Below are 24,834 nucleotides of genomic sequence, written 5' to 3'. Positions count from 1 at the left end.
AAGAAACAAACTGAGGCTCAAGACAAGTAATTAATCTGCCCAGGTTCACACGGTTAAAACTGAGAAGACAGGCTAGGACGTCTTTCCTCCATTCCTAGAGAGAAGAAAAGGCCTGGTGCACCCACACTTCCTTCCTATGTGATGTCATGGACAAATGCTCAACTTTGAATGAGAAACCCTGGGGTTTAGGTCTACTAAAGTCAGACCTTGCTACCTCTGCGCGTTTACTTGGGTAAACCACATAACCTCTCTAAAACTAGTTTCCTCATTTATACAACAGCAAGCACCACCTCCTCTGCATAAATCATGGGTTTATTTGGAGGCCAACTTCAGAAGTACATGGAGAAGTGATTAGTAAAAACTACAGAGGAGAAGATGGAGCATGGGTCCACATTACAGAAGACTCTAGAGTCCATCGTTGAAGGTTTAGTGCCATCAGTATCTTTCCCACTCAGGCTGTCTGTTACTTACAATAGCCATATATTTCTTCCTTTTTCATCTGAAGTCTAATTGACTTAGAATGTTATGGTCATTTCTGCTGTACATCAAAGTGATTCAGTTTCATATATGTGTGTGTGTGTGTGTGTATGTATACACACATTCTTTTTTTATATTTCCATGATCACCATATATTTCTAATGTTTTGTAGACATCTACTAAAGCAGCCATGAACTTCTCTTCATCTCATTTTCTTACCAGTCTTTAAAACTAGATATATATAAGTGATTTGTTGTGAAAGAATTCTCTGAATTTTTTTTAAAAATCAATAAATAAAAGTAATTTCTCAAAAGGTTTCAAATGTCTGTGTAGCAGCACATGAGAAGAAAAATTATTTTGTACATGCCTACCACAGGATTAAGTATTAGCAGAAGTTGTTTTTTTTTTTTTGTTTTTTTTTTGTTTTTTTTTGGTAACCAAACCATTTAATGAATAAAACTAATCTGAAATTATTTAACTCCATCCCTTAGCCAACTCGTTAGCTTCAAAGACAAGTAACAGAGCAGGGCTAGAGTTTTGAGTGTGTAGAAAACCACACTAACAATCGTCTTCAAACCACCAGTTATTTGAAACAGCTGCAAACATGTTTCCTTAGAAAAACAGATTGGGATTTAAGGGCTTACAAGGTGATAGCAATTTAGTTAACTATTCAAGAGGAAATTTATATTCAACCCATTAAACTCCTAATATTTCTCCTTCAGGGGGAAAACATTGACATATTGGTTCATGCATTTATTTTGTGTACTCAAAATAGATATTCTGGTCCTCTAAATGGTAGCTACTGCGATGTTACATATTTAAAACATTTGGGAACACATGGCTCAAAAAAATAAACACAACAAAACTACAAAGCCTACAGCAGGGCAAGATCCCACTCTTTTTGACACATTTCCAATATTTTCTCTAAATTCTAAGACTCTACTTTGGGAGAAACATCAATCCCCATGGGGCACAGGCAGAAAAAAATCAGCCAAATTTTAACTCACCCCAAGAAAGAAAACACCCAACTTGAAACAGAAAAAGGAATGAACACTGATGGTATAAAATTAGGGAGGAGTTTCCACCTGTTCTTTCCCTAGAAACATCATTCTTAAACAAACGCTTCTACGAGCCTTTTATTCCCAGTCAGCACCCTCAACAGGAGGGTTATCAAGAGGAAAACTCATAGCTTGTTCTCAAGAAGTCAAAGAGGTTACACCCCGTCTGATCATCTGATCTGTTTCACCATAAAATGTGGCGATTCCATCAACAACATACCTAATCACCTCCTCAGACCCACCTGGAACAATCCCACGGATCTGCAGGCCACCCACTGTACTTTCACTAACATCAAAATAAGTTCAGTTTTATGAACCAAATGGGTTATGTACCCCAGCTGTGTGACTCTGGGTCACACGTGACAAGAGGGGCCTGCACCAGATCATCTCAGATATGTGATAACCTTGGTATCAATATTCTAGTTCTCAGAACATCTGCTCTAAAATTTTGTCTTTCGTAGATCCCGTTAATGGCGCAGCAGAAGCAAATCAGACTAGTATCCGTGAGTACGAGGGTTCAATCCCTGGCCTTGCTCCATGGGTTAAGGAGCCAGTGTTGCTGTGAGCTGTGGTGTGGGTTGCAGACACGGCTCGGATCACACGGTGCTGTGGCTGTGGCCTAGGCCAGCAGCTGTAGCTCTGTTTTGACCCCTAGCCTGGGAACTTCCATATGTCAAGAGTATGGCCCTAAAAAGACCAAATAAATAAATAAAATAAAAGTGTGCCTTTCTTGGACTTCCCATCATGACTCAGTGGTAGCAAACCCGACTAGTATCCATGGGAATGTGGGTTTGATCCCTGACCTTGCTCAGTGGGTTAAGGATCCAGCATTGTCTGAGCTCTGGTGTGTATCGCAGACTCCGTTTGGATCCATCAGTGCTGTGGCTGTGGCCTAGGCCAGTAGCTGTAGCTCCAATTTGACCCCTAGCCTGGGAACTTCCATATGCCAAGGGTGTGGCCCTACAAAGGCAAAATAAATAAATAAAACTGTGTCTTTCTATAAACTACACTCAGGTTCTCATTCTGTCCTCTGACACCACACAGGGTGGAGACACAACATACACCAAACAACAGCGTTTCAAAAACCTCCAACAGAGAGGTTCTACCCCTCTGCCCTTCAATTCAGATATGCCTGCTGGGATATCTAAGACATAGAACAAAATTGTAAATTAAATTGTGAGGTGTGACTATTATTTTCTTATTTAGTTAAGGGGAAAAAAAAAACATGAAAGGGGACATTTAAGACAAGTTTTCCAAAAGTCTTTGCCTTAAAAAGCAATTTCCTGTTTGAGTACATAGACTATTTAACATATAGGAACTTGTCTAGAAACTAGCTACCAAGCCCTGCTATATTAAGCATGTGGCCCAAAACAGGGGCAGTGGAAACCCCACTCAAGAAACGATCTAACCCAACCAGCTAACCCTCCTTTTTAAAGATGTGCTACACAAACTAACCCTTCAGTAGCCCTCAAGTCCCTCCATCCCGGTGTCTCATTAAGAGGCGTTCATTTGAAGGGAAATAGCATGACGATGAAAGGACTGACTCTGGACTGGGGAAGGCAGTACCATTTTATCACTGGACTCAATGGCAGTGCTCCATGTCAGTCACTGACCTCCCATCCTTCCAGGACCTGGGCACTTCCCTGGCCGCTGCTCACCCATGCTGTCACACACCAGCATGCTTTCTTCCCCAGTGGCAGCCCTTTGTCCAGAATGCCCACAATCCTCACCACCCATCTCAAGCACAAATTCATGGGGCCAAAACTTCTTTGTCCAGTGACACTCCACTGTAACTGCACCACATGGTGGCCCTGACTCCAAAAGCTGCACTGGGTTTCTGCTCAGGGCCTCTATCCTTTGGGCTGGAACTGGCTGGCAGCAAAGGGAATCTGGCATTGTAGTAAGCAACTGCACCTTCGGAAATTCTCTTCAGTAAAAATTTCAGAAAACTGCCTGGGTCTTAGTCTGGTCTAGTGTTGGACATGGTCTCTAGATGCTTATCAATGCCAGATTCATGAAAATGACAGAAAAGTAATGGGAGGTACAGAAACCACATCTAGAAAAGGGGGGGCAGGAATGGAGAAGGTGGTTGTGTCTTTGGCTGAGCCTGCAGTATTGCTCTGGAGTTAAACTCTCCCCACATTTAACCTAGCCTCGTGACAGCCTCATTCACTCTGTTACTATGATAAAGAATCAGTAATAAAGAGTGAACAAGGAATGCCCACTGTGGATCAGCGGAAACAAATCCAACTAGTATCCATGAGGATTCAGGTTCAATCCCTGGTCTCACTGTGGGCTGTGGTGTAGGTATTCGCTGACGCAACTCAAATCTGGCGTTGCTATGGCTGTGGTGAAGGTTGGCAGCTATAACTCTGATTCAACCCCTAGCCTTGGGAACTTCCATATGCCGTGGGTGTGGCCCCACAGAAAAAAAAAAAAAAAAAATGAACAAAAGCAACCCAAAACAGGTAGTTGAGGGCTGGCTCTAACTTTGGTAGGTCTGTTGATTCTCGTCAAAACATCTGCCTTTTCTTCCTCAATAAATGAAATAGCATCATAGCTCCATGCTTACATCTCTAAATGCAGGAGAAAATACATGCAAAGTGCTCTATAAATTGAAGGTGATGTTGCCATCACACACTCTAGTTTGCCGAGTTCTTCCTGCCTCCCATCCATTCAATTATGCAAGCACTCAAGCACTTACTCAGCACCTGACACACTGGTGCCAGACACTGTACTGGGCACTGGGTAAGAATAACGAAGAAAGCAATTATAATATGTTGTAATGGGAACAAAAGGAATAGAGGGATATGCAGGAAGCTCCTGATCAAGAGGGTGGGAAACCCAGACCAGATGGACACCATGGTAGGGGAGCTCTTATGAAAGCAGAAACAACTGAGCTGAATCATGAGCAAGAGGGACATGGTCATGCTGTCCTGCAACTGGCTAATACATACACCTGTGCAAATCTTATATGTGACTAATAATTACAATTTAGAGTCTTTGCTGTAAACACATCAACATGAAATGTACACACTGGAATCTTTTACTTATACCAATAAAGAATTATGACTAATGCTGCAGGCACCCAGCTTGTTTTATTTATTTTTATTATTTTTATTTTGGGGGGCGCTTTTGTCTTTTCAGGGCCATACCCATGGCATATGAAGGTTCCCTGGCTAGGGGTTGAATTGGAGCTGCAGCCACTGGTCTACGCCACAGCCACAGCCACGCCAGATCCAAGTCGCATTTGCGACCTACACCCCAGCTCACGGCAAGGCCAGATCCCCAACCCACTGAGTGAGGCTGGGGATCAAACCTGAAAACTCATGGTTGCTAGTTGGGTTTGTTAACCACTGAGCCACAATGGAAACTCCCCTAGTTTGTTTTAAATCGAAGGATTTCCTTATACATCAGGGAGATGCCTTAGAAATCACAGAAACCATTCCATACTAGACCTGTGACCTATTTTAGGTTGAGAAGTCCTTATTATCATACTTTACTGTTTGAACTTTCATGCCACCAAGTGCTAAGGTGTATTTAACATTTGACAAGCATCATGAGTTTATATCAGAGACTAATTTGGAGATAGGAAAACTGATCCTGCCAGTTAATTTTCTAACCAGGAAAAAACTGACTACTTCTTAAAGCAAGCCATCAGACAACATCAATCTGAGCCCATGCAAATTAGGATTATTTGCAAATATGATCTTATTTGCATGTGACAGAAAATCTTTTAACTCTACTTTGTTACACTCTGTCCTCTAACTTCCTTTTACAAGTGTAAGGTGGATATTTTCCAATTTTTCTCTCCCCTAAAATTAAACATGATTAAAAGAATAGCAAGCCCCTCCTGCCCCGCCCCAAAATCTATAGCATATACTTTCTACCTGTTTAACTCTCCCTAGGAATCATCGCTAACTAATTAAAAGATACATGCTACAATGATTTGTTTTTTAGTCATATTTACAATAAGGACTTCTAGGGTTGAAAATAGTAATTAAATATAGTTCATTTAACATTTTAACTGAAAATTTATCAAGGTTAGTTTTCGCCCTTTGCAAAATTTCAATGAATATCTGTACTTGTAAGAAAAACAGTATTTTTAATAATTACTTCTTTGATAAATCTTTTGAGTAGGTTATTACGTCTATAACATGAATTTCTATTTCAATAAATAGGAGATCATGTGGTTTTCAGTGTATTTTTTCCATAAAATACATTTTTTCCTATGAAGTTCTACTTTCTAACACATTTTCCTCTAGAGCTATTATTTTGCCAGAGGGCTTTTCTATCTCTCTGTTTTTGGTCTCATCTTCAATTCTCTGTTTTCTTCACTCTGATAATTTTGGCATTCCCTTGATCTCTGTCATCTCCGTTGCAAATGCTTGCTTCTATAACTCTATGTAGGTGTTTTATTTTGTTTTTCTGGAAAGCATGAATCCTTCGATAAAACAGGCAGGTGATATTAAAGAGATTTAATATGCTTCATTAAAAAAAAAAAGAAAAAAATGGCTTAAAAACATGAATAAGGAGATTACCCACCAATACTTTCAATTATCTGAATACTCTAACGCAACTGACAATGCAGTAAACAACATCTACACTGTCTTGGCAATTAAGTAAAAACATCTTTCAAGAAAGCAGAGGTCAGCTTTCACTCCTCAGGCTTGCTGGGTGATTCTAGCTATATACTTCAACACACATCCAACCAATCTGATATGTTTTCTCAGTTCAAATGAAGTTTATTTGTTTTGCTGCTGGTATAAAATATAATCCACACTAATCTACTCAAAACAAGAATCACACACATGTTTGAGGTGATATATCCTTCAAAAAAATTCTAATATTTTGAGGAAGTGGTATCTTTTTCACTTTAATGTAATCAGTATTACTCAACCTGGACATTTTACTTGCTTGATATTTTTTTCTTTTGATATTTTTTCCCCGAGTTCACAGTGTTTTAAAATTCACACACAAATTCAAATACTTATGACCTGGTATTAGGGTGGTATTTTAAGCTGAAAAAAAATTTAAGCCAACAATGAACATTGTGGGTTTTCCATTTCCATTACAGAAATAAATACTAATTTCAGAGAGAAACACCTCTCTCCCCAACACACACACATGCACACACTCTGTCACACACTTACACATGTTAATGTTATAAAACCACTGTCACTAGAATACATGTTTTGGCTGTTTACCCAAGAATGGCAATGAGATGAGATAATCCTTTAGCCAAGTTCTCCTTTGTTTCTTTAGTTTTTTTCCTTTGTAATAACAGCACCCATTTCTTTAACAGTGAACCAACATTTGGAGTGTGGTCTCTATTTATTTAAGGGGTTTTTCCCTCTGCAAACCTAACGGGCCCATACAAGAATAAAATCCATAATCAAGTTCTTGTTGATTCCATGCTCTATTCAACTGAGATATGCTGTGCAAACAACTGAAGTATTGTTACTGGACAGTAATAATCAACAACGTGGTTAATTGAAAATTAACAGTGGGACTCTCTATTTCATGCCAAGAGTACTCATTTGAAGTAGTCACCTTCAACAGCCCAAGAAAGTCGATTCCCAATTATCGTAAAGTGGGGATTATCTGAGCAAATCATCTTTCAACTTTCATTGACATAATTAAATCAAAGGAGATTTATTCTTTTGGTAATATTTTGTTTTCTCTGGCATATACCATTTAGAAATAATCAAATCAAAGGAGAGATTTATTCTTTTGGTAATGTTTTGTTTTCTCTGGCATATATCATTTAGAAATAATCAAATAAAAACTACTTTAAAACCAAAACATTCACCAGATTCTTAACATGGAAAGTAAAGAAAGGTATACTTCAAGTTTATGTATAGAGAAAGCAACACAGGCTATTTTTTGAGAACCTACTAAGTGCCAGGCACTCTGCAGAACACCAGAGCTTATAAAGATGAATGCAGCTTGGTTCTTATTCTCAAGGAGAGTGTCTTTCACCTGAGCTTGCTGATGCTCCACTCTCTGTGCCATAGAAAAATACTATTCAAAAACTGAGTTGAAACCTTCTCCCCTGTGCCCATTCTTCCTGGGTTTGCCTGCCCTCTGAATCCATAGCACAAAGATCAGCATTTCTCCCATTCACTCATGCGTTCATCAGGCAATGATTAGGTACCTTCCTACTAAGTGCCAGGCATGATGGTGGATGCTAAGATCCTAAAGATGAACAGGACAAAACCTATCCTTGGGAAGATTCCATTACAACTCTTTTTTAACAGAATTGCTTACCACCCACTATATATATCAGAGCTCCCTTCAAAGCACTAGTTTATGCATCTTTCTATCACCAGCCCCTGAGTATAGCAGCTAAATGTATTAATTTAGTCCCTGATGAAAAGATTTTTTTTTTTAAATGGCTGCACCCATGGCACATGGAAGTTCCCAGGCTAGGGGCTGAAGTGGAGCTGCCGCTGCCAGCCTGCCACAGCAACACCAGATCAAACTACATCTGAGACCTATGGTGCAGCTTGTGACAACGCCGGATCCTTAACCCAGTGAGCAAGGCCAGGGATCGAACCCACATCCTCATGGATATTATGTTGGGTTTTTAACCCACTGAGCCACAATAAGAGCTCCCTGAAAAGATCTTTAGGTGTGAAATCAGAACACCATGTTTTGACCACAGTATGTCACTGTGGCACACTGAGCCTCACTTTCTTCGTCAATGAGGTGGCTGTCCTGGGTCCCTGTGACCTCAGTGTCTACTGGTATACGTCTGAATATTCTGATTTCAAGGGAGAGGAGTAAACATATTTAACAACCTAGGATGTACTTTTAACAATTTTAAACTCATCTACGCTATGATTAGTTCAAGGACTAGGCCTATGCTGGAATCACATCTTGAAGCATTATTGTAACCATTATCATGGAATTTACTTTCCGATTTTGATATATTGAGTTCTTTTCTTGTCTCCCCTTACCCAGAGATGTATAATTTGGGTCTGCTGTCTTCTTTCAAAGGAAGAATTGGCAGGGTGGTTGCTGTTACTGAGGATAAGTGTATAATCTCTTTGACTTTCTATTGTTGGGCAGACTGCCCAGTGAATATCAATTTTTTTAGAGCTACAAATATGGTTTTAATAGATTCGCAGATTTCAAATGATTAGAATTCAGAGCACATCTCTCCCAGGGTGAGCAGATAATTCACAACAATCCATGTAGATGCAAAGGAGATGACGACAGATCAATCTGGATGTGGGTAAGTTGACACAGTGGTTTACTGCTCCTCCTAGCTCTACAGCCGAAGCCCTGCCCCCCAACACACACACTCTTCATATGAAGAAAAATACTCTGTCCATAGGAGTTCAAATTAGTCATAATATCCACTCTAGGGACTGAGGAAGACTTACTGTAAATCAGCCACTCAGAAACCACATTTGACATATTTTGGTTATAATGTAACTATAAGTTACATAATATTGTACCTATTGATTGGAGCTTGGGATTATAATGGAAAGCAATTGCCATACATTGAAAGCGACCAACCACAAGATAGAAAATTGTTCCTGAGGAGCCCACAAAGGGAAATCATTTTCCTTATCATCTAAATCTCATTATCCTCTAGATGGTATATTCTATCACACCCTTCAGGCTATCCTGGGCCCTCAGAGTGCTAAGGTATCCTAACCTCAAATCACCCAACTGTTCAACTCCCTCAGACCAAGACAAAGTCCCAGTAGGGTACAGAGAGTTTTTCTGTTCCTTTTTTGTTCGTATCCATGGCACGTAGAAATTCCCCAGGCTAGGGAGTGAACCCACCCCACAGCAGCAACCCGACCCAAGCACCACAGTGACAATGCTAGATCCTTCCTTAACCCGCTGCACCACCAAAGAATCACTACATTCTTTTTTGATTAAAAGAGTACTGTCTCTCCTGAGTCAGAACAAAAGAGCAAATCAGAAGAACATCTCACTGGATAACAAAACTCCCAGTTGATTGAGGGTGTTTTAATATTATATTCACATTAGAATCTGCCTCTCTGTGGTTTTCCTGCCCTGTCCTTTACTCTTAAGAAATATAAAAACGTATTCAGGGAATTATTATGGGTCATTTGCAAGTGCCACTTCCATTTCCTTGTCAACATGGAGAACTTGTTCTTCTCTGCTCTCCTTAAAGGATCATTCTTAGAGGCAATAGGTATTTCTTTAAAAACAGGAATATCCAGAAAAGAAAGAAATAGGACACCACAGAGAAAGAATTAAAATCAGCCCATCTACTTACGAGAAGAGAAAGGTGTTAGAGCTTTGCACTACAACTTAGGGTGGATGGTAGGAAACTTTAATGTTTCATCCCCTAGGCATGACCCCGAGAGTAGACAGCCTTATGGTTTTTGGATCATGACTCCACTAAAAACACATAAAACTGCAAATAAAAAGAACACATCTAATAATTGTGTAAGTCAATTGCTCTTGTTAGAAGTTGGTTTTGGAAACAGATTCTTCTGCCATCTAAATAATGAAGACATGCATAAGATATCCATTTCACTGGAACTACCTTTTAGTTTTTCCTTATATTTTTCTCTAAATCTTTACTATCAGGTGTGATGGCTTAACAGGAGCATAAATTACACCTACAGGGTTCCTTGGTCCACCTAGAAAAATATGGTAAGAAATTGAGTCTCATTTTGAAGATCTGAAAGAATCAAATCACCGTGAGGCAGGATTCTGCTAAATAATTATTTTTCAGAAGAATATTAAGTATAGTTGAACACTTAACAAACTTTTCCCATTTTAAAACCAAGGATATTATGGGATATAAGTGAGATAATGCCTATAAATTTTTGTCCTTCCATGAGATAAAAAAAAGGAACTGTGGGAGTTCCTGCTGTGCTTCAATGGAAATGAATCTGACCAGTATCCATGAGGATGGGGGTTCAATCCCTGGCCTAGCTCAGCTGGTCAAGAATCTGGCATTGCCGTGAGCTGTGGTGTAGGTCACAAATGTAGCTCGGTTCTGGCGTTCCTGTGGCTGTGGTGTAGGCCAGCAGCTGCAGCTTTGATTCAATCCCCTAGACTGGGAACTTCCATATGCCTCAGGTGCGGCAAAGGAAGGAAGGAAGGAAAAGAAAAGGAGGAAGGAAGGAAAGAAGGAAAGATGGAAGGAAAAAGGAAGGAAGGAAAAGAAAGCAAAGAAAGAAAAGGAACTGTGTCCATGAAAGGGAAATGCATTAGCTATTCCAGATCACTCTAGTCCTAATGGTGAATTTCTCAGACATTACGCTTAAATTATTGAGGAAAATTTCAATGGTCCTTTCAAATAATAGTGGGAGTCAAGGCAACAGAACTCACCTGAGATGCACACTACAACAGATGAGGGATTCAGCATAGCCACTACTTCAGATTGCTCAAGGTTTGTAGAAGAAGCCTGAAAATAATCCATCAGTCCCTACAGCAGGCTCCTCTTCTGTGTTACCAAAAATCCTTCCTGTCTTACCTCCTCTTCCAGCCACATCTACCAACTTCCTCCATTTAGAGCTAATCAGCATCTTGCTCTGAGTTTTGCCCCACGTGCCTCGCACTTCCTGACAACTGGGAAGAGGATACACAGGTATGAGTCAGGAGCATGTATGCATGGGAGGCAGGGTTGTGGGGGTAATGATCCCAGGGTCACAGTGATCAACAGACAAAGAGATCCAACTGGCAAACACTCCCCCTTTTATTTTCAGGGGAGACATACTCATGAGGTACCTCTGAAGGCCCCAGTGAGAATGAGCACTCACCGGCAGTAGGACCCATCACTTGAGTAATTCATCTTTGTACTGGCTTCCCCTATCCTTCATTCCTACTCTAGGGTCTACCCAAACTAAATCCCTTAATGAAAGTCATTGTCTCAGGAACAGTGTACAAGAGGACCTACGTTAAATCAGCTCCTGAAAGATCCTAAAATCACATAGTATCTGACCATACCAAAGTGAAGAGATGAAAGAGTGACATAATTCACACTAAAAGATAAATGATAAACATAAGGAAACTGGGAAAGCACAGGAAGGCTAGATCTTTCCACCCAATAGAACAGATGATCCATGGAGAAACTATATTCATCAGAAACATTCTAAAGGGTTTAACTTGCAGCCCTTTACATTTATCATTAGCCTACAATTCAACAGGGCGCGAGACTATACTGCAGAGCTTCTCATACACTCTGGTTATATGCATCATTCTCAGCTAGGAAAAAGGACACGGAGCCTCACACTGCCTTCTCAACGCTTTGAAACCTGCCTCCTATCAGTTCTAAGAAGCAAGCTTGAGTAAGCAAGCAGAGAACAGTCAGCCCCGTTACTCCCCTCTTCCACCCAGAAGGCATCACGTCCCACCACATGCCTGACTTTAATCAGTGGATCCCCTGATTTTAACACTGGTTTCACAAGTATTGTCCTGAAAGGCTTCCAGGAAACAGACCCAAAACGCCATCAAATATATCTGCATAGTTCAACAGTGACTGAAAATCCAAGTTGCATAATCCAGAACAGAGCCAAGTGTAACAATGAAAATGTATCCTTACACATATTGTGAAGTTGTCTTACGCCACAGTTTCTCTCATTAAGCAAACTCTGAAAAAATCATGCCTAGGTGACTGGTTACTAAATCTTTTAGTGGTTACCAATTCACAAAACCACAGAAATAATACATGTTCTGCTAACAGCCAGGGATACAGGGACACATCATAGATTATCGCTGGTAAAACAGGGAGATGCAGGGCAATCCTATGAAGATGAGACAAAAATGTTTTAAATGGTATGTCTAAATATCTGATTTGTCAATTTGGAAATACTCAACATCAACACACCTCAGTAGAGAAGGAAAAGATCCTAAACATTCAGGGCAACATGAAATTAAGATTTTATTATACACATTTCTAATTGCCCTGTGCATAATCTTAAAAAGGACACAGGTGTTCTAAATCCATGCTCTAAATGAGATTAAGAAGGATCAACCAGTCATCAGGATCCATTCCTAAAAGTACATCAAGAGGGAATTACCTATGACATTTTTTCCCCTGCAATTCCTTAAATTATTGGACACTACTGTCAAATTCCACTAGAGTAAAAGAACACCATGGAATAGGTAAGTAACTTGAGAGCAAGATCAATAAAATGCACGGCCTTGATTTAATTTCCCAAAAGCTAAGTTTTCACTTGAGGACCTTAAAAAAAAAAAAAAATCTTGGGGTCTCATGGCAGGGAGGGGGGGTAGTGGCTAGGTGTAGGAGGAAGACTAGGAAAGCAGGAAGGGCAAACAAGGCAAAACACACCAAGCAAAGTTCTAAATCAAGTACTAAATAATGACACTAACAATTTTCCTTTACATTAGGATTCTGTTCAGATTTTTTAATTGTTTCTGTTTTAGCTGACAAGAGTACTTTCCATTTCATGCAAAAGATAACGAATGTTTCTTGTATGTGTTAGACCTGGACTTGTGTGACTAACTGATCTAAACAAACTCCTCTGCACATCAAAGAAAAACAAAACTTTGTTTATTCAAAAAATTCCTAATGGCTTCATTTATAAAGAAAACTTTCTCTTTATTTGAGACCCAGAGGCACAGCAGAGTATAGCTGGGAGACAGCAGGTAGCTCTCATAATGAACTTTGCACAATTTTCAAAAAATAATATCTGAAGGCGGTTCCTTCTTCTGGGGTCAGTAGATTAGCGGTTCAAAAAGAATAAACTATCCAGGAAACATCCTGAGATTTAAACACACACACACACACACACACACACACACACGCGCGCGCGCGCGCGCGCGCGCAAAACCCCACGACTGGAGGAGGAAAGGAGGAACATTCTTGCTAATTAAAATTTCCAGTTCTTATGGTCCTCTCTCTACACAAATCCCAGTCAAGAAAGGCCTGCAGGATCAGGCCTGTACTAAGAAAAAGTCTACCATCATTACATTAATTGTATTATTACTTCATAATGCTAACCAGCCAGGTTTATATAGAAGAGATTAAATAACAAGATAATCTCATAAACAATGCTTATTTCATCAGTGTACCAAATAAGTTTGATTTATATCAGTGACTGTTCTTCTAATTAATTTATGCGTCCACATGCTTTAATTTACCCAGACAGACACTTACACTGGGGTAGGGATTGCTCTTTTTTTAACATCTTGAACTTTGATATCGGTTCATGTTTAGACTTCCCAATGTTGCTGTTTTAGTTCCCCCACACTTCAAAAATGATGTGACAGTTCAAATACCTTGCATTAAAGCAGAAGCATGCAGAAAGAAAATATTTTACCAAACTCAATACCTATCTCCCCTGCCGACTTTTACATGCTTAACTTTAGTTAGTATAGCTTTGCTCAAACTAACAACCAGATCTGCTCATTTCAAAGCTGTGAACTTATCTCTTCTTACAATATTCCCCTTCAAAGCCTTTTGGATATCTAAGTTCATCACGTTACAAATAACTCCTATATTGGCCTTAATGCAGTTTCTAGTGACTTAAGGTGGGGGGAGGGGAGTTTATAAAAACCGTTATCATTTCTACTAACATTGAAGGCTTAGATAAATTTTTTTCAAGTACACTCCAGGATGCTGATTTATAACAGCAAGTATCACAGTTAGAAATGGGAAGATTCCATAGAGGGAGGAAAATTCAACTCATCCCAATTCTTTAGCCAAAAAGAACGTCATCTCTGAATCTACACCCACTTACAATAAGCTATCAGTGGTGTGAGGGTAATGCCAGCACTCTAGGAAAACCATTTAAAAAACAACAACAACAACAACCACCACCTAAAGGAATAACCTGGTGTCAGGATTAGTCCAATTTAGTCATTTTACAACTTCCATGGATAGTTTCTGTGTAGAGATCAAATCAGGCAAGCAAAAAGGTTTTTACTTGTCCCTAATATAAAACTTTTATTTATGTATTTGATCAGTGTTTATTTGTAGGACCTTAATACAATAACAGATGTCAGCTACATTATCTGTTTTGGATTATGAACTCCTAAAGGGCAGAGACCCTGTCTATTCAGCTCACTTTTTATAGAATGCAAACACAGTACCATACCCAAAAAGGCACTTAAAGATGGTTTTTATAATAACAGTGATTTCAAGGGGACTTGGTCTGCTTTTACACTCCATGAAATTACACTGGCATGTATTGAACATTAAAAGTTAACAATTTTATATTCTTAGGTAATTCCATTTTTCAGATATCTGAAATGACACTTCTCTTTTTGAAACAGGGATTACTTAGATGGGACTACTTTCACTGATTAGTGTTCAAGAGTTAGCTTTTGGCCAACACCTAAAATTCTATCCCAACTGACAGTGGAAGATAAAAGAAAAAAAAAAAAAAAAAAAGCCAGACCCAAACATTCCACCTCTTAGCATCAAGTTGGCACATTTCCTGCATCAAGCAGAAGGATCTGCTGTTTTTGTGGGGTAACATGCTCAGACCACTACCGTGGTACCTAAAAATGTGGCATTCTCACATTCTTTCTGTTCACTCAAACCATTCAGAACAAGAGACACACTGAGTTAAAAATTCTTCTGCAAAAGAAGAAGTTTATAGCACAGCCATATAATGCTTAGAAACTTGAAAGGAATTAAAACAAAACAAAACGCTGGACAATATTTTAAAAGTGCTGACATATCAGAAATGGAGAATTTTTACTATGTAATTTGAAGTAAGCCTTTTAAAATTTCTGGGCCTCAGTTTCTGAATTTGTAAACGTGAGACAACACAACATCATATAATTTCTGATTATTTCCAGGTTTAAATTATGAAACCATGTAAAAAAAAAAAAAAAAAGGAGTCCTAAAGAATCTCACCTACAAATTCAGGGGATCGAACCCGCAACCTCATGGTTCCTAGTTGGATTCGTTAACCACTGCGCCATGACGGGAACTCCAAACATCACTAACTATTCTTATAAACAAACTATACCGATATATATGTAATGAGATATACATTGTATGTTTATACAAAATCCATATATATGCACATACTCCCAAACACAGAATTCTCTATAGTAAAGCCAAGAATTCAAATACTTCCCCGTTTCTCATCTTCTTTCTCTTTCTATGAACCATCTATGAAGCTGCTATGACTTGGGAAGTTACATAAAGGAAAAATAAGTATCTTATTCAACACTTCTTATACTAAGACTGACAGTTCTCAACATGCACAGCTCGGCTGGTCATCTGAGATCTAGGTAACATCCTCGCCTAGAAATAGCGGGATGCAGAAAGGATGCTGAACACAGTTCTCAGGCCATTCAACCAACATTTATGGAACCTATGAGGTAACTGAGATATAGAATCCAAGGCACAGGATTTACAAATTTAATGCTACTTAAGCAGACAGTTATAGTAACAAGAACAGTAGAAGAATAAAGATCCTAAAAACTGTAGCAGCATCCAGTTCACATCCCATTAAAACAAAAACGGGGGGTGGGGGGAGAGGTCCTAGCTTCATGAAACTGCTTTTTATCTGTATTTAAACACTTGCAAGAGAAAATCTCATGCAACTACTGAGTATACTAACATTTTCTTATTTGTTTTGAGAAAGAAATAAATGCCTTAGAGAATGCAGTGATTTCTTCTGGGTAAAGCAAGAAAAACATGGGTGTCTTGTTCAAAACTTCCCATGTTCCCCTTGGATTCCCTATTCTTGGGGAAGAATCATAAAACTAGTTAAAACTAAATAATATTTAAATAGTCAAGATATGTTTAACTTTTCAGTACAACAATTTCTTCTCAGAGGCAGGTAAAATATTACCTGTATAAAAATATTAACACCTTCACTACCTGCAATGTGTCAGGCACAATGCCCCATGTACATGCGCTATGTCCTTCGACACGTCCAATGAGGCCAAAGAGACAGAGCTCAACAACTCAAGTCTTCCTACTCCATTTCATCAAGAAAAACAAAATCCAAAGATCAAAGCACACAAGAAGTATTATCTTAACCACTGGTGACTCTATGAGACACCAGGAAACTCAAGTATTCTCATTTGAAGGTCTTCTTCTAAGTTGGATTAAGAAGGAAGATGGTACCTTGTAGCCACATATTTCTGGCTTTCATGGACAACAATTCCATTCAAGTGTCCAGGTAAAGGGATCATTTAGTGAGGTGGCTGCATTCCAAAAAAACAAAAACAAAACAAAAACAAAAAAACTAATCAAGGATCATTCATAGTCCTAAAAAAAAAAAAAAAAAAACACCAAGAGTCATACAAGTTGATGTTAAACTGCCACCTAAATTTCCTAAGAAGTAACTATGGGTATTGATCTCTTAACTAGTAGCAGGAAAACTAATAATAAATGAAAACAGAATTGCGGTGCATTTCTATGGAGGACGGAAAATGAGAACAGGTTGTGTTATGTGCAGTTGGAGCATATAAAAGGATAAAAATTTAAGAATGAGAATACAGGAAAAGAGGAAATGAAATACACAGAGGGGACAGAGAAAGGCAATGAGGTGGGGCAAGGACAGACAGGGCAAAGTGAGGTTAAGACATTTGCAGCGAAATGGCTCCTATCCCAGGCTTGCCAGGGCTCTGGACCACCACCTCCACCTGCAAGAGGAATTACTTACTCTGAGGCCTCTTAAAAATGCTTCCTGTTTCTAAACAGTCTCATTTTATTTTTCAGATTCCTGCGTTTCTTTTTAAATAAAAGTTCAAATTTGAAGAATTTGCTCATGTGTAAAAAGAATGACATTTATTCTGGGAACCCACACACCTCTGCTCTGTTTAGTGCTCAAAACCTCAGAGAAGTCAGGACATTCCAACCTGACTGTCTTGCCTTTCTAAAGAAATGAGGGCTGCCTCTTTCCACTGTGCCTGAAAATTACATCTGAAATCAGTCTTTGCTGATTGTGCAAGGCTTTCAAAATATATTCATACGCCTGAGGCATAACCTATCACCAAAGAGAGTTGTTTTCATTCTCAAGATAACATTGAGACATGCCCAAAGTGTCAGAATTTCTCAAAGGGACATCCAGAATTGGTCCTCACAAAGAAGTTGTCCTCCAGCCTGGAGTATGCAGGCAGAGCTATGGTATAGGATTCTGTACTCAAAGCCAGTATCTATGGAAAGGTCAGTGGTGCATCAATTCAACCTAGCTTAGCAGGCTAAGAACTCCAACCACTCACCCACACTGACCTGACCTGATAGTTAGTTTCTTCCCACCCAGCCATCTACCCATCCTCTCTTACCCTAATAAACCACTGGTCCTGACTATATTCCTCAAAATCTGAAGAATCCTTTTATATAAAAAGTCACTAGATACCGTAACCATTTTCAATACATTGATCCTACAAATTGTAACTCTGTGAAGTGGTTCAACTCGATGTCATCACCACACAGCAACTTGTTTCATTTACAGTATCTGTTTCACTTCTACTCACGAGCTAATATAATTCAATTTTTTTTTTAACTGCACACAGGCTGCTAGATACATGTGCATGGCAAATGGAATCTGAACTTAGCTTAACAGCCTCATTTATTCCTGATGGTTTAAATTATTTCATCACAATTAATGACACCCCCTCAGCTTCCTGTGCAGCACTGCCAGATGTTCAGAGACCACAAAGCCACTCTCTTCTTTGACGGCTGGTGACAAGTCGTCCTCTGAAGGACGTTCCCTAGGTACGCAGGCCGGATGACACCTCCACTGCTTAGCACCTCTCTGCCTCTCAGAGTAACCATGTAGAGGAAAAAGCAGGAAGGCAGGAGAAACCAGAAAATGCATTAGTGAGAGCAAATTAGGTGAAGTGATCTAAACTCAGAGGAACTTGGCTCCTGCCGCAGGAGTGCTAACCTTGTTGTTTCAGGAAAGCACCCTTAACTCCCTGTCCGAGTCACCGCACCCACTGAGCGCCTGGTGGGGCATCAGTCCTTGGGGAACAGTGGAGGATAATAAAAATAGAAGCTTTTCCACCGGAATCCTTTCTGAGGGTGGTCATTTTGCTTTGAGAGGTGCTGTTTATACATACTACCCCCATCATGACCACAGCCTCATTTTTAAGTGTCAACAGTTTATCACTGTCTACATCTTCAATTATGGTTATCTTCTATCCTGTTCAACAGGCACTTCTGATGGAAACGTGCAACAGTTTGGCAACTTGCAGGAAAGAATGGTGCCCCTTTTTCTTTTTTATGTGTTACTGGGGTATCATCGATAGATTAAAATTTACCAACAGTCCATGTATACATTTTGATGAGTCTGATCTACCTCTTTTTCTTAGGCTTGAGTAGGATTTCTTCTTTTCGGGGGCTGCTGGCTTTCTAGTTTTGTTTTTGTTAGATTTTGTTGTTGCTTTGTGATTTTTTTTGAAAGAAGAGACTGAAAAACAGACTTCACACTTTTCCTATTTTGAGTCTTACAAGGGAAATGCCCTTTATTTCCTTAACAGTGAAAAACATACTTTCCCTAAGAAATTCATTAACAGACATTACCTTATATTCATCATTTGAGCTTCACAAAAAATACAAATTCGCACAATGACAGGTAGCTAAGAGGGTAGCAGAAATAGTAAACACACTAGCACTTTTACAGTAAGAATTCAATACTACAGCTCTCATTTGGAAAACATTTCCATCAACTAGGGAACATGTGGCAGACATTTTGTGGATTATTTTTTAAATGTTAAAAAAAAAAAATTAAAACGCTGATCTTATTCAGGGAATAAGGGGCCTTTTCGTTTGCCAAAAAGTGTAACAGAAAAACTGAAAGGCCACCTGTGTCAGCCCACCCTATATTATGAACATAAGCTATAAGAGCATTTTGGAAAATATTTTTAAACTGAGATGAGAAAAAAAAAAATCAGTATCGCTACAGATTCCAAGCAGATGCAAAAGGCTTCTGTGCATGTTAGTGATTATGTGTGTGGCCTACACAAGCTAATTTCAGATGCCTCCAAAACTCACTGGACTTTCTCTTTTATAAGCTATTTGGGATTAAAATTAGGACCTTATCCATATCAACTTTGACAATGGACACAAAGGTAAGGTAAGCTAATCAAGCCAAACAAGTTGAATTTTCTCCCTCATGGATGGCTTTTTAGATCTTAAATGACTACTGAATTTTACCAGACATGCTATACTTAGAATTTTGACAGTTGTTTATTAAAATTACTTTCCATGGAAGTTCATGGAAACCGCCAGTCTAGTTTTTATCAGAATTGAGACCATCAGAGAAAAATTGTAATGATGGCATACTTGCAGCAAAGCAGACAACAATAGGAAACTCTTAGCACTCCCAGAGTTGCATCACATTTTCCATGGACCGAAACTAAAATGAAATTGTTCAATTACTGAGAGGTAGATAAGTAAAATAAACAACCAATTCCATACAGTGAAGTTGGGAGAAAGTCATATGGACCTCATTCTGTTGTCTCCAAACACATTTTATCGGAGGGGAAAAAGGAGCTGAATAAACTTTAAACTCTCATGTAGGGATGTATTGCTTGTGTGTCCCTGGCAGATGTGGAAAGGAGATGAAATGGGCAAGGGAGAATCAAATATCCCATCGCTGCAGGTTTGCTGAGGGAAAGAGCACTGCAAAGATCTCACATCTGGCAATCATTTGTCAATAGCTGGAAAGAGAACGGCAGGAAACTTTCTGGCTCTTGGAGAAGATGAAAAGACAAAAACCATGTGTCACACACACACACACTCATACACACATACACTCTCTCTGCAATGGTACAATGACTACTACACTTATTCTCCACCCCACTTCCCCCCCCCCCAGTTTAATGATCTTCAGATATACTCCACTCCATGGTCAAAAACATGCAGTCACTTGACTTGTTAAAGCTGCAGTGTATGTACATTTTTCAAATAAACCCCAGGGCTGATGTTAGAAAATCAAAATCAGTCAAGCATAGACCGCCTGGTACTTTGGGCAGGAATCCTTGTGGTTTAGTCAATAAACAGAATCTGAATGAAAGACACCACAGTAACTAGACAGTAACGTTTTGAACAGTTCTTAACCTGAAGGGGGTTGGGGCAGGCGGCTGCAGTAGCGACCGTGGACACAGGTCCCCTCAGATGGCTCCCTCTACCTGTCACAGGACTGCGTTTAGCACAAGGTCAATATGATGTGCTTAACACGCTCTCAAAAAAGGAGTGAACTTTTTTTTGAGGGATGCTTGGAATGAATTTAGGGAAGGAACAGCTTCTTCTTGTCACTGTTGTTGTTTTCTGTTTAAATACTGTACCTATTTAATACGGTGGGAAGGGGAAACCTCAGCTTCTGGGCGGTCCCTACGGTTGATGACAATATAGAAAATGTGCTAGCTTCATTAGGAGTTCATAAAAATGACCGGCTTGGCCTCAGCAGGTTTATCATGTAATAAAAAGTTTTCAAGACAACCTGCGCAAATTAACTTCTCCAAAATCATAGGAATTTAAACCTATTCCTGGTGATCAACAGACTCGTGGGCAGCTCTGCCTCACATTTACATTGCATTTAACCAGCAGCCGCCGCCACCGACCGCGTCCCTGTGATTCTGTAAGTGAGTGCTGCGTTGTTTAATAACCTGGCAAATTCACAGTAGCTTGTCAAATTATTACAGGAACAGTGTCATCACTAAACAAGCCTGATCACGGTTAATTACAATGCAGACTAGAGAGCAGCCACAATTGTTCATTAATTACAGGAAGCACCTCATTTAAATTTTATGGAAATTTACACTTGCACCCCGGTATGTCTGGAAAAAAATAAGTGATCCTCCACACATTCATAGAAGAAAGGAGTCTGTGGTTTATGAAACATCACAGTAAATTGTGTCTAATCTGGTACTGAAATATTGGTTCATTATTTACTCTAATTTTCTAAGCACTTTAGTGGTGAAAAATACCAAGTCAAACCCCACATCTTGAATTCCCAACCTGGAAAGGAACTGTGTTAGGCTAACTGTAACAACTTAACACATGATGAGTACAGTTAGACTACAATAGTAACTTTTCTATGATTAAAAATAAAATATTTAGTAGCAATTAAGGAAGGTCTAAACTAAATTAACCATTTCCCATAAAATAATTATAAAGGAACACAATTTTTTGGTGACTCTACATTAGTTAACCTCCAGGGCTAAAGAAAGTACACAGTTTCACACATACTTTAAAAGTCATTGAAGAAAATCCAGATAGTCAGACAGTGAATCAAAGTCTAAAGTTCCACCTACTTTTCTAAATCACGCACATGAACACAAAAAAGACAGCAGCTGGGCTTGCCAAAAGTCAAGTCGGGCATAGACTTCAAGGATGACAGCCATTCAAAACCAAAGAAACATTCATGAAAGAATGTCAGGGATCTTGGAATTATTAAACAACGGAGTTGTTAAGTCACCTGAAATTTTATGGATAAAAAGAAAGGGTTAAAAGAAAGTAGGTAAGAATGGGAAGGGGCTGAGAACTCATGTTAGCTAAAATAAAAAAGTAAACCAGATATGGGTGGGGTGTGTCTAAATGAAAATCCTTTACAGGAAAGGATATCAACAAGCCATAGCTCCTAAATGAAAGTATACAAGAGGTTATTCTCAGAATCAAGAGGCCAAACAGCAAATCCTCTCGTGGTTATAATTCCTGGCCCTGGGGGAAAAGTCTCAGATCCAAGCGGGAAAAGTAAACAACTCTGGCAAGTCCTATGGTGAGTTCCCTGGAGTGCAGAGTTGGACTGAAAAATAAGAAATGGCTAGCTCCATCAGGGGAAAGAAAAAGGACTAGAATACATACACATGCTGTGGCAAGAATGAATGGACACCAAGCTAAAAGCTACTCCTGGAATTATTAGCTGGTGAAGATACCTTAAGTGTCAAGTTTATTATGAGTGACATAATATGAGTATGTACCAACTACTATTAAATATATGGAAGCCATACTTAGAACGGAAAAGGAAAAGAAGACAAATGGTTCAAGGGGGTCCCAGTCAATTCACCACTTCCCTGGAGTTGACTATCTTTTCAGGGATTCGACTTTTCCACTCAGTCCACCAAAATGCTGTCGCAAGATGAGGAACACAATAAAATAAGCACGTTCTTTTCTTTCCCAGGCCCCTGCTGAACTGTCTACTCCACAATCTATTTACCTACCTACAACCACAGTTGCACTTCAACTTGTAAATATACATTTTCTCCGTTGGTATGTCAAAATAACGTGCTCCATTGGTCTCTTTCAGTTTTATTTCATGCACCCACATCTGCAAAACCCATTGCTCTTTGTGCCATAACTTAACCTTCAAAAACAGATTATTTAACAGCCACCCATGACAGGCTGTTCCAGATGACATGTTTGAAGAACATGACTCATCCTACCCGAAGGGGTCAAGGATCAGACTACTCGTCACGAAAAGTCTTCAATCACTCTGCATATATGTGTCACACACAAGCTGTGAGCTTTCAGAAACTGGGGAATGCATGAGCATGTCTCATACATGTCGCACCTGCTTTTCTGTTGTATCACTGCCATACGCCACCCAGACAGTACCAGGTCTCAGGTGGTCTTCCCAAGGCCAAGAGCAGGTGTGCAGGAGATGGTAGCCCCTTCAGAGTATCATAAAAATGGAAACCTCCTCTGACCACTACGTCCACTGTCACGGCCACTGAGAAGTCAATTTTTAAAACTGTTCTCTTTTCTCGTGGGGGGTGGTCAAATCAGTTAAAAAAAAAAAAAAGAAGAAGAAGAAAAAGAAAAATTAACACCGTGCTCACTATTCCACAAGTTTTAAAATTTAGAAAATGATTACAAATAGAGGCCCTAAAGAAAGGATGAGTTTACTCATGCTTGGGGGTTCCTTCCACATTGAAACTTGGGCCTGCATCTTTACATCACTGGCACACACTCTCCTTAACTAGTAAAAGGCACCTAGAAGGGAAGAGAGGCCTTTGGCCAAGATGTCACATTTATATTTTTAATCTGCAATACACCACAATGCTTCTCATTTCTCAAAACCACACAATGAATTGAATTCCAATTCAACACTTTCATGAAAATTGTACTTTGGTAATAAACTGAGTATTACAACAAAGGACCTATCTCCCAATCCAGGAAGAAGGAAGAAACCTATCATTAAGTCCTGTTTTTCTGATGCTGTGCCCAGCTGAATGGCTCATTCTCCTCGGCTGGGAAACCATAACTCGGGAAGCATGATGTGCTCCCTGTGTGTCCCCAGCACCTAGCGCCATTCTTAGCATATGATGATCTCAAAGAGCTAAGATTTCCTGAGTGCCTGTTACATGCCAGGCCCTGTGCTAAGTGGTGGATATGCATTAGAACATTTAATCCTCATTATCACCTTGTGTGGGAAATCTCTGTTTCACAGATGAGAAGGCTAAAGTCCTGTTAGGTTGAGCGACTTGCCAAAGGTCTCGCAGCAAGGGTCAACCTAGGCAGCCCTTCAGAAACCAAGTTCTTACTCATGCAGGATATAGCAGGTCTTCATTTCTCAAATGAGTAAACAGATAATCTCCAGTTACAGACAACTTATCCTGAAAAGGACATTGTGTGCTGCACATCAGCTATACTGGCCACTCTTTAATACCTGTCTCAGCAGCTGTCTGTCTCCTGATGGCACTGGATGTGCCTGTATGGCCTTCTGAGAGCACTGTTTCTGTCACACCACCCCCACCTGATAGAACAGTAAGACTCCAACCTGGACTTCCAGCCTCTGGTCTGGCTCCTCCAGGTTTGGGCAGAAGTCTGCACCCAGCACTCTGCCGGCACATGCCACTGGAACCTGGGGGAATACGGCCGAGTTAGATGCTGGGTGTGGAGGCTGTCTGAGAACTACACACAAATACATTTGACCCAGGAAGAAGCAGGGACATCCCAAAGCCAGGTCTGAAAGAGGCCATGGGGGCATCACAGGTTGTTGACATTTAGCAGGGCAAAGATGTTGTAAATATCATACATTCAAGTTTATTAACTATCAGAAGGTAAATTCCAAGCAGAAAATAACCCACATAAATTTTATCACCCCCTTGTATCCATAGCATGTAGCACAAAGCAGGCATTTAATAAATAAATACATACAGGCTATAGACAGAAAGAGGAAGAGAAGAAGGAAGATCAAAAGGGAGGGAGGAAATCAAGGAAAAAGATAAAAAGGGAATTTCTCACTGAAGTGGGTGGCTCTTTTTTTTCTCTTTTAATTTTCTTAAGTGGGAATAAAGGAAACTGCATTCTATAATGCCTGGAGTTCCTTTGTACTCTTAAAATATCTGTTCAAATCTATTTTTTCTACTCCTAGCACAGGCTAACATGGACAGTATCAATATCTATTATTTACTT

At 39.6% G+C, this 24,834-nt stretch overlaps 1 protein-coding gene across 25 annotated transcripts in view; it reads right to left on the bottom strand.

The window, feature by feature from the left end:
* Positions 1 to 24,834, bottom strand: part of BNC2 (basonuclin 2) — a 455,833-nt gene that overhangs the window by 242,558 nt on the left and 188,441 nt on the right. For 18 of the 25 annotated variants that reach the window (XM_003480511.4, XM_021063323.1, XM_021063364.1 and 15 more), the window contains one exon: positions 24,197 to 24,280. The exons of the other annotated variants lie outside the window; for them this stretch is intronic. In XM_003480511.4, coding sequence (XP_003480559.2) covers positions 24,197 to 24,280 — 84 coding nt within the window. The remainder of the gene's footprint in view (positions 1 to 24,196; positions 24,281 to 24,834) is intronic. 25 annotated transcript variants of the gene reach the window in all.

This window comes from Sus scrofa, chromosome 1, assembly GCF_000003025.6.
Source record: "Sus scrofa isolate TJ Tabasco breed Duroc chromosome 1, Sscrofa11.1, whole genome shotgun sequence".
NCBI classification, from domain to species: domain Eukaryota; kingdom Metazoa; phylum Chordata; class Mammalia; order Artiodactyla; family Suidae; genus Sus; species Sus scrofa.
This window is presented reverse-complemented; position numbering and strand designations above follow the sequence as displayed.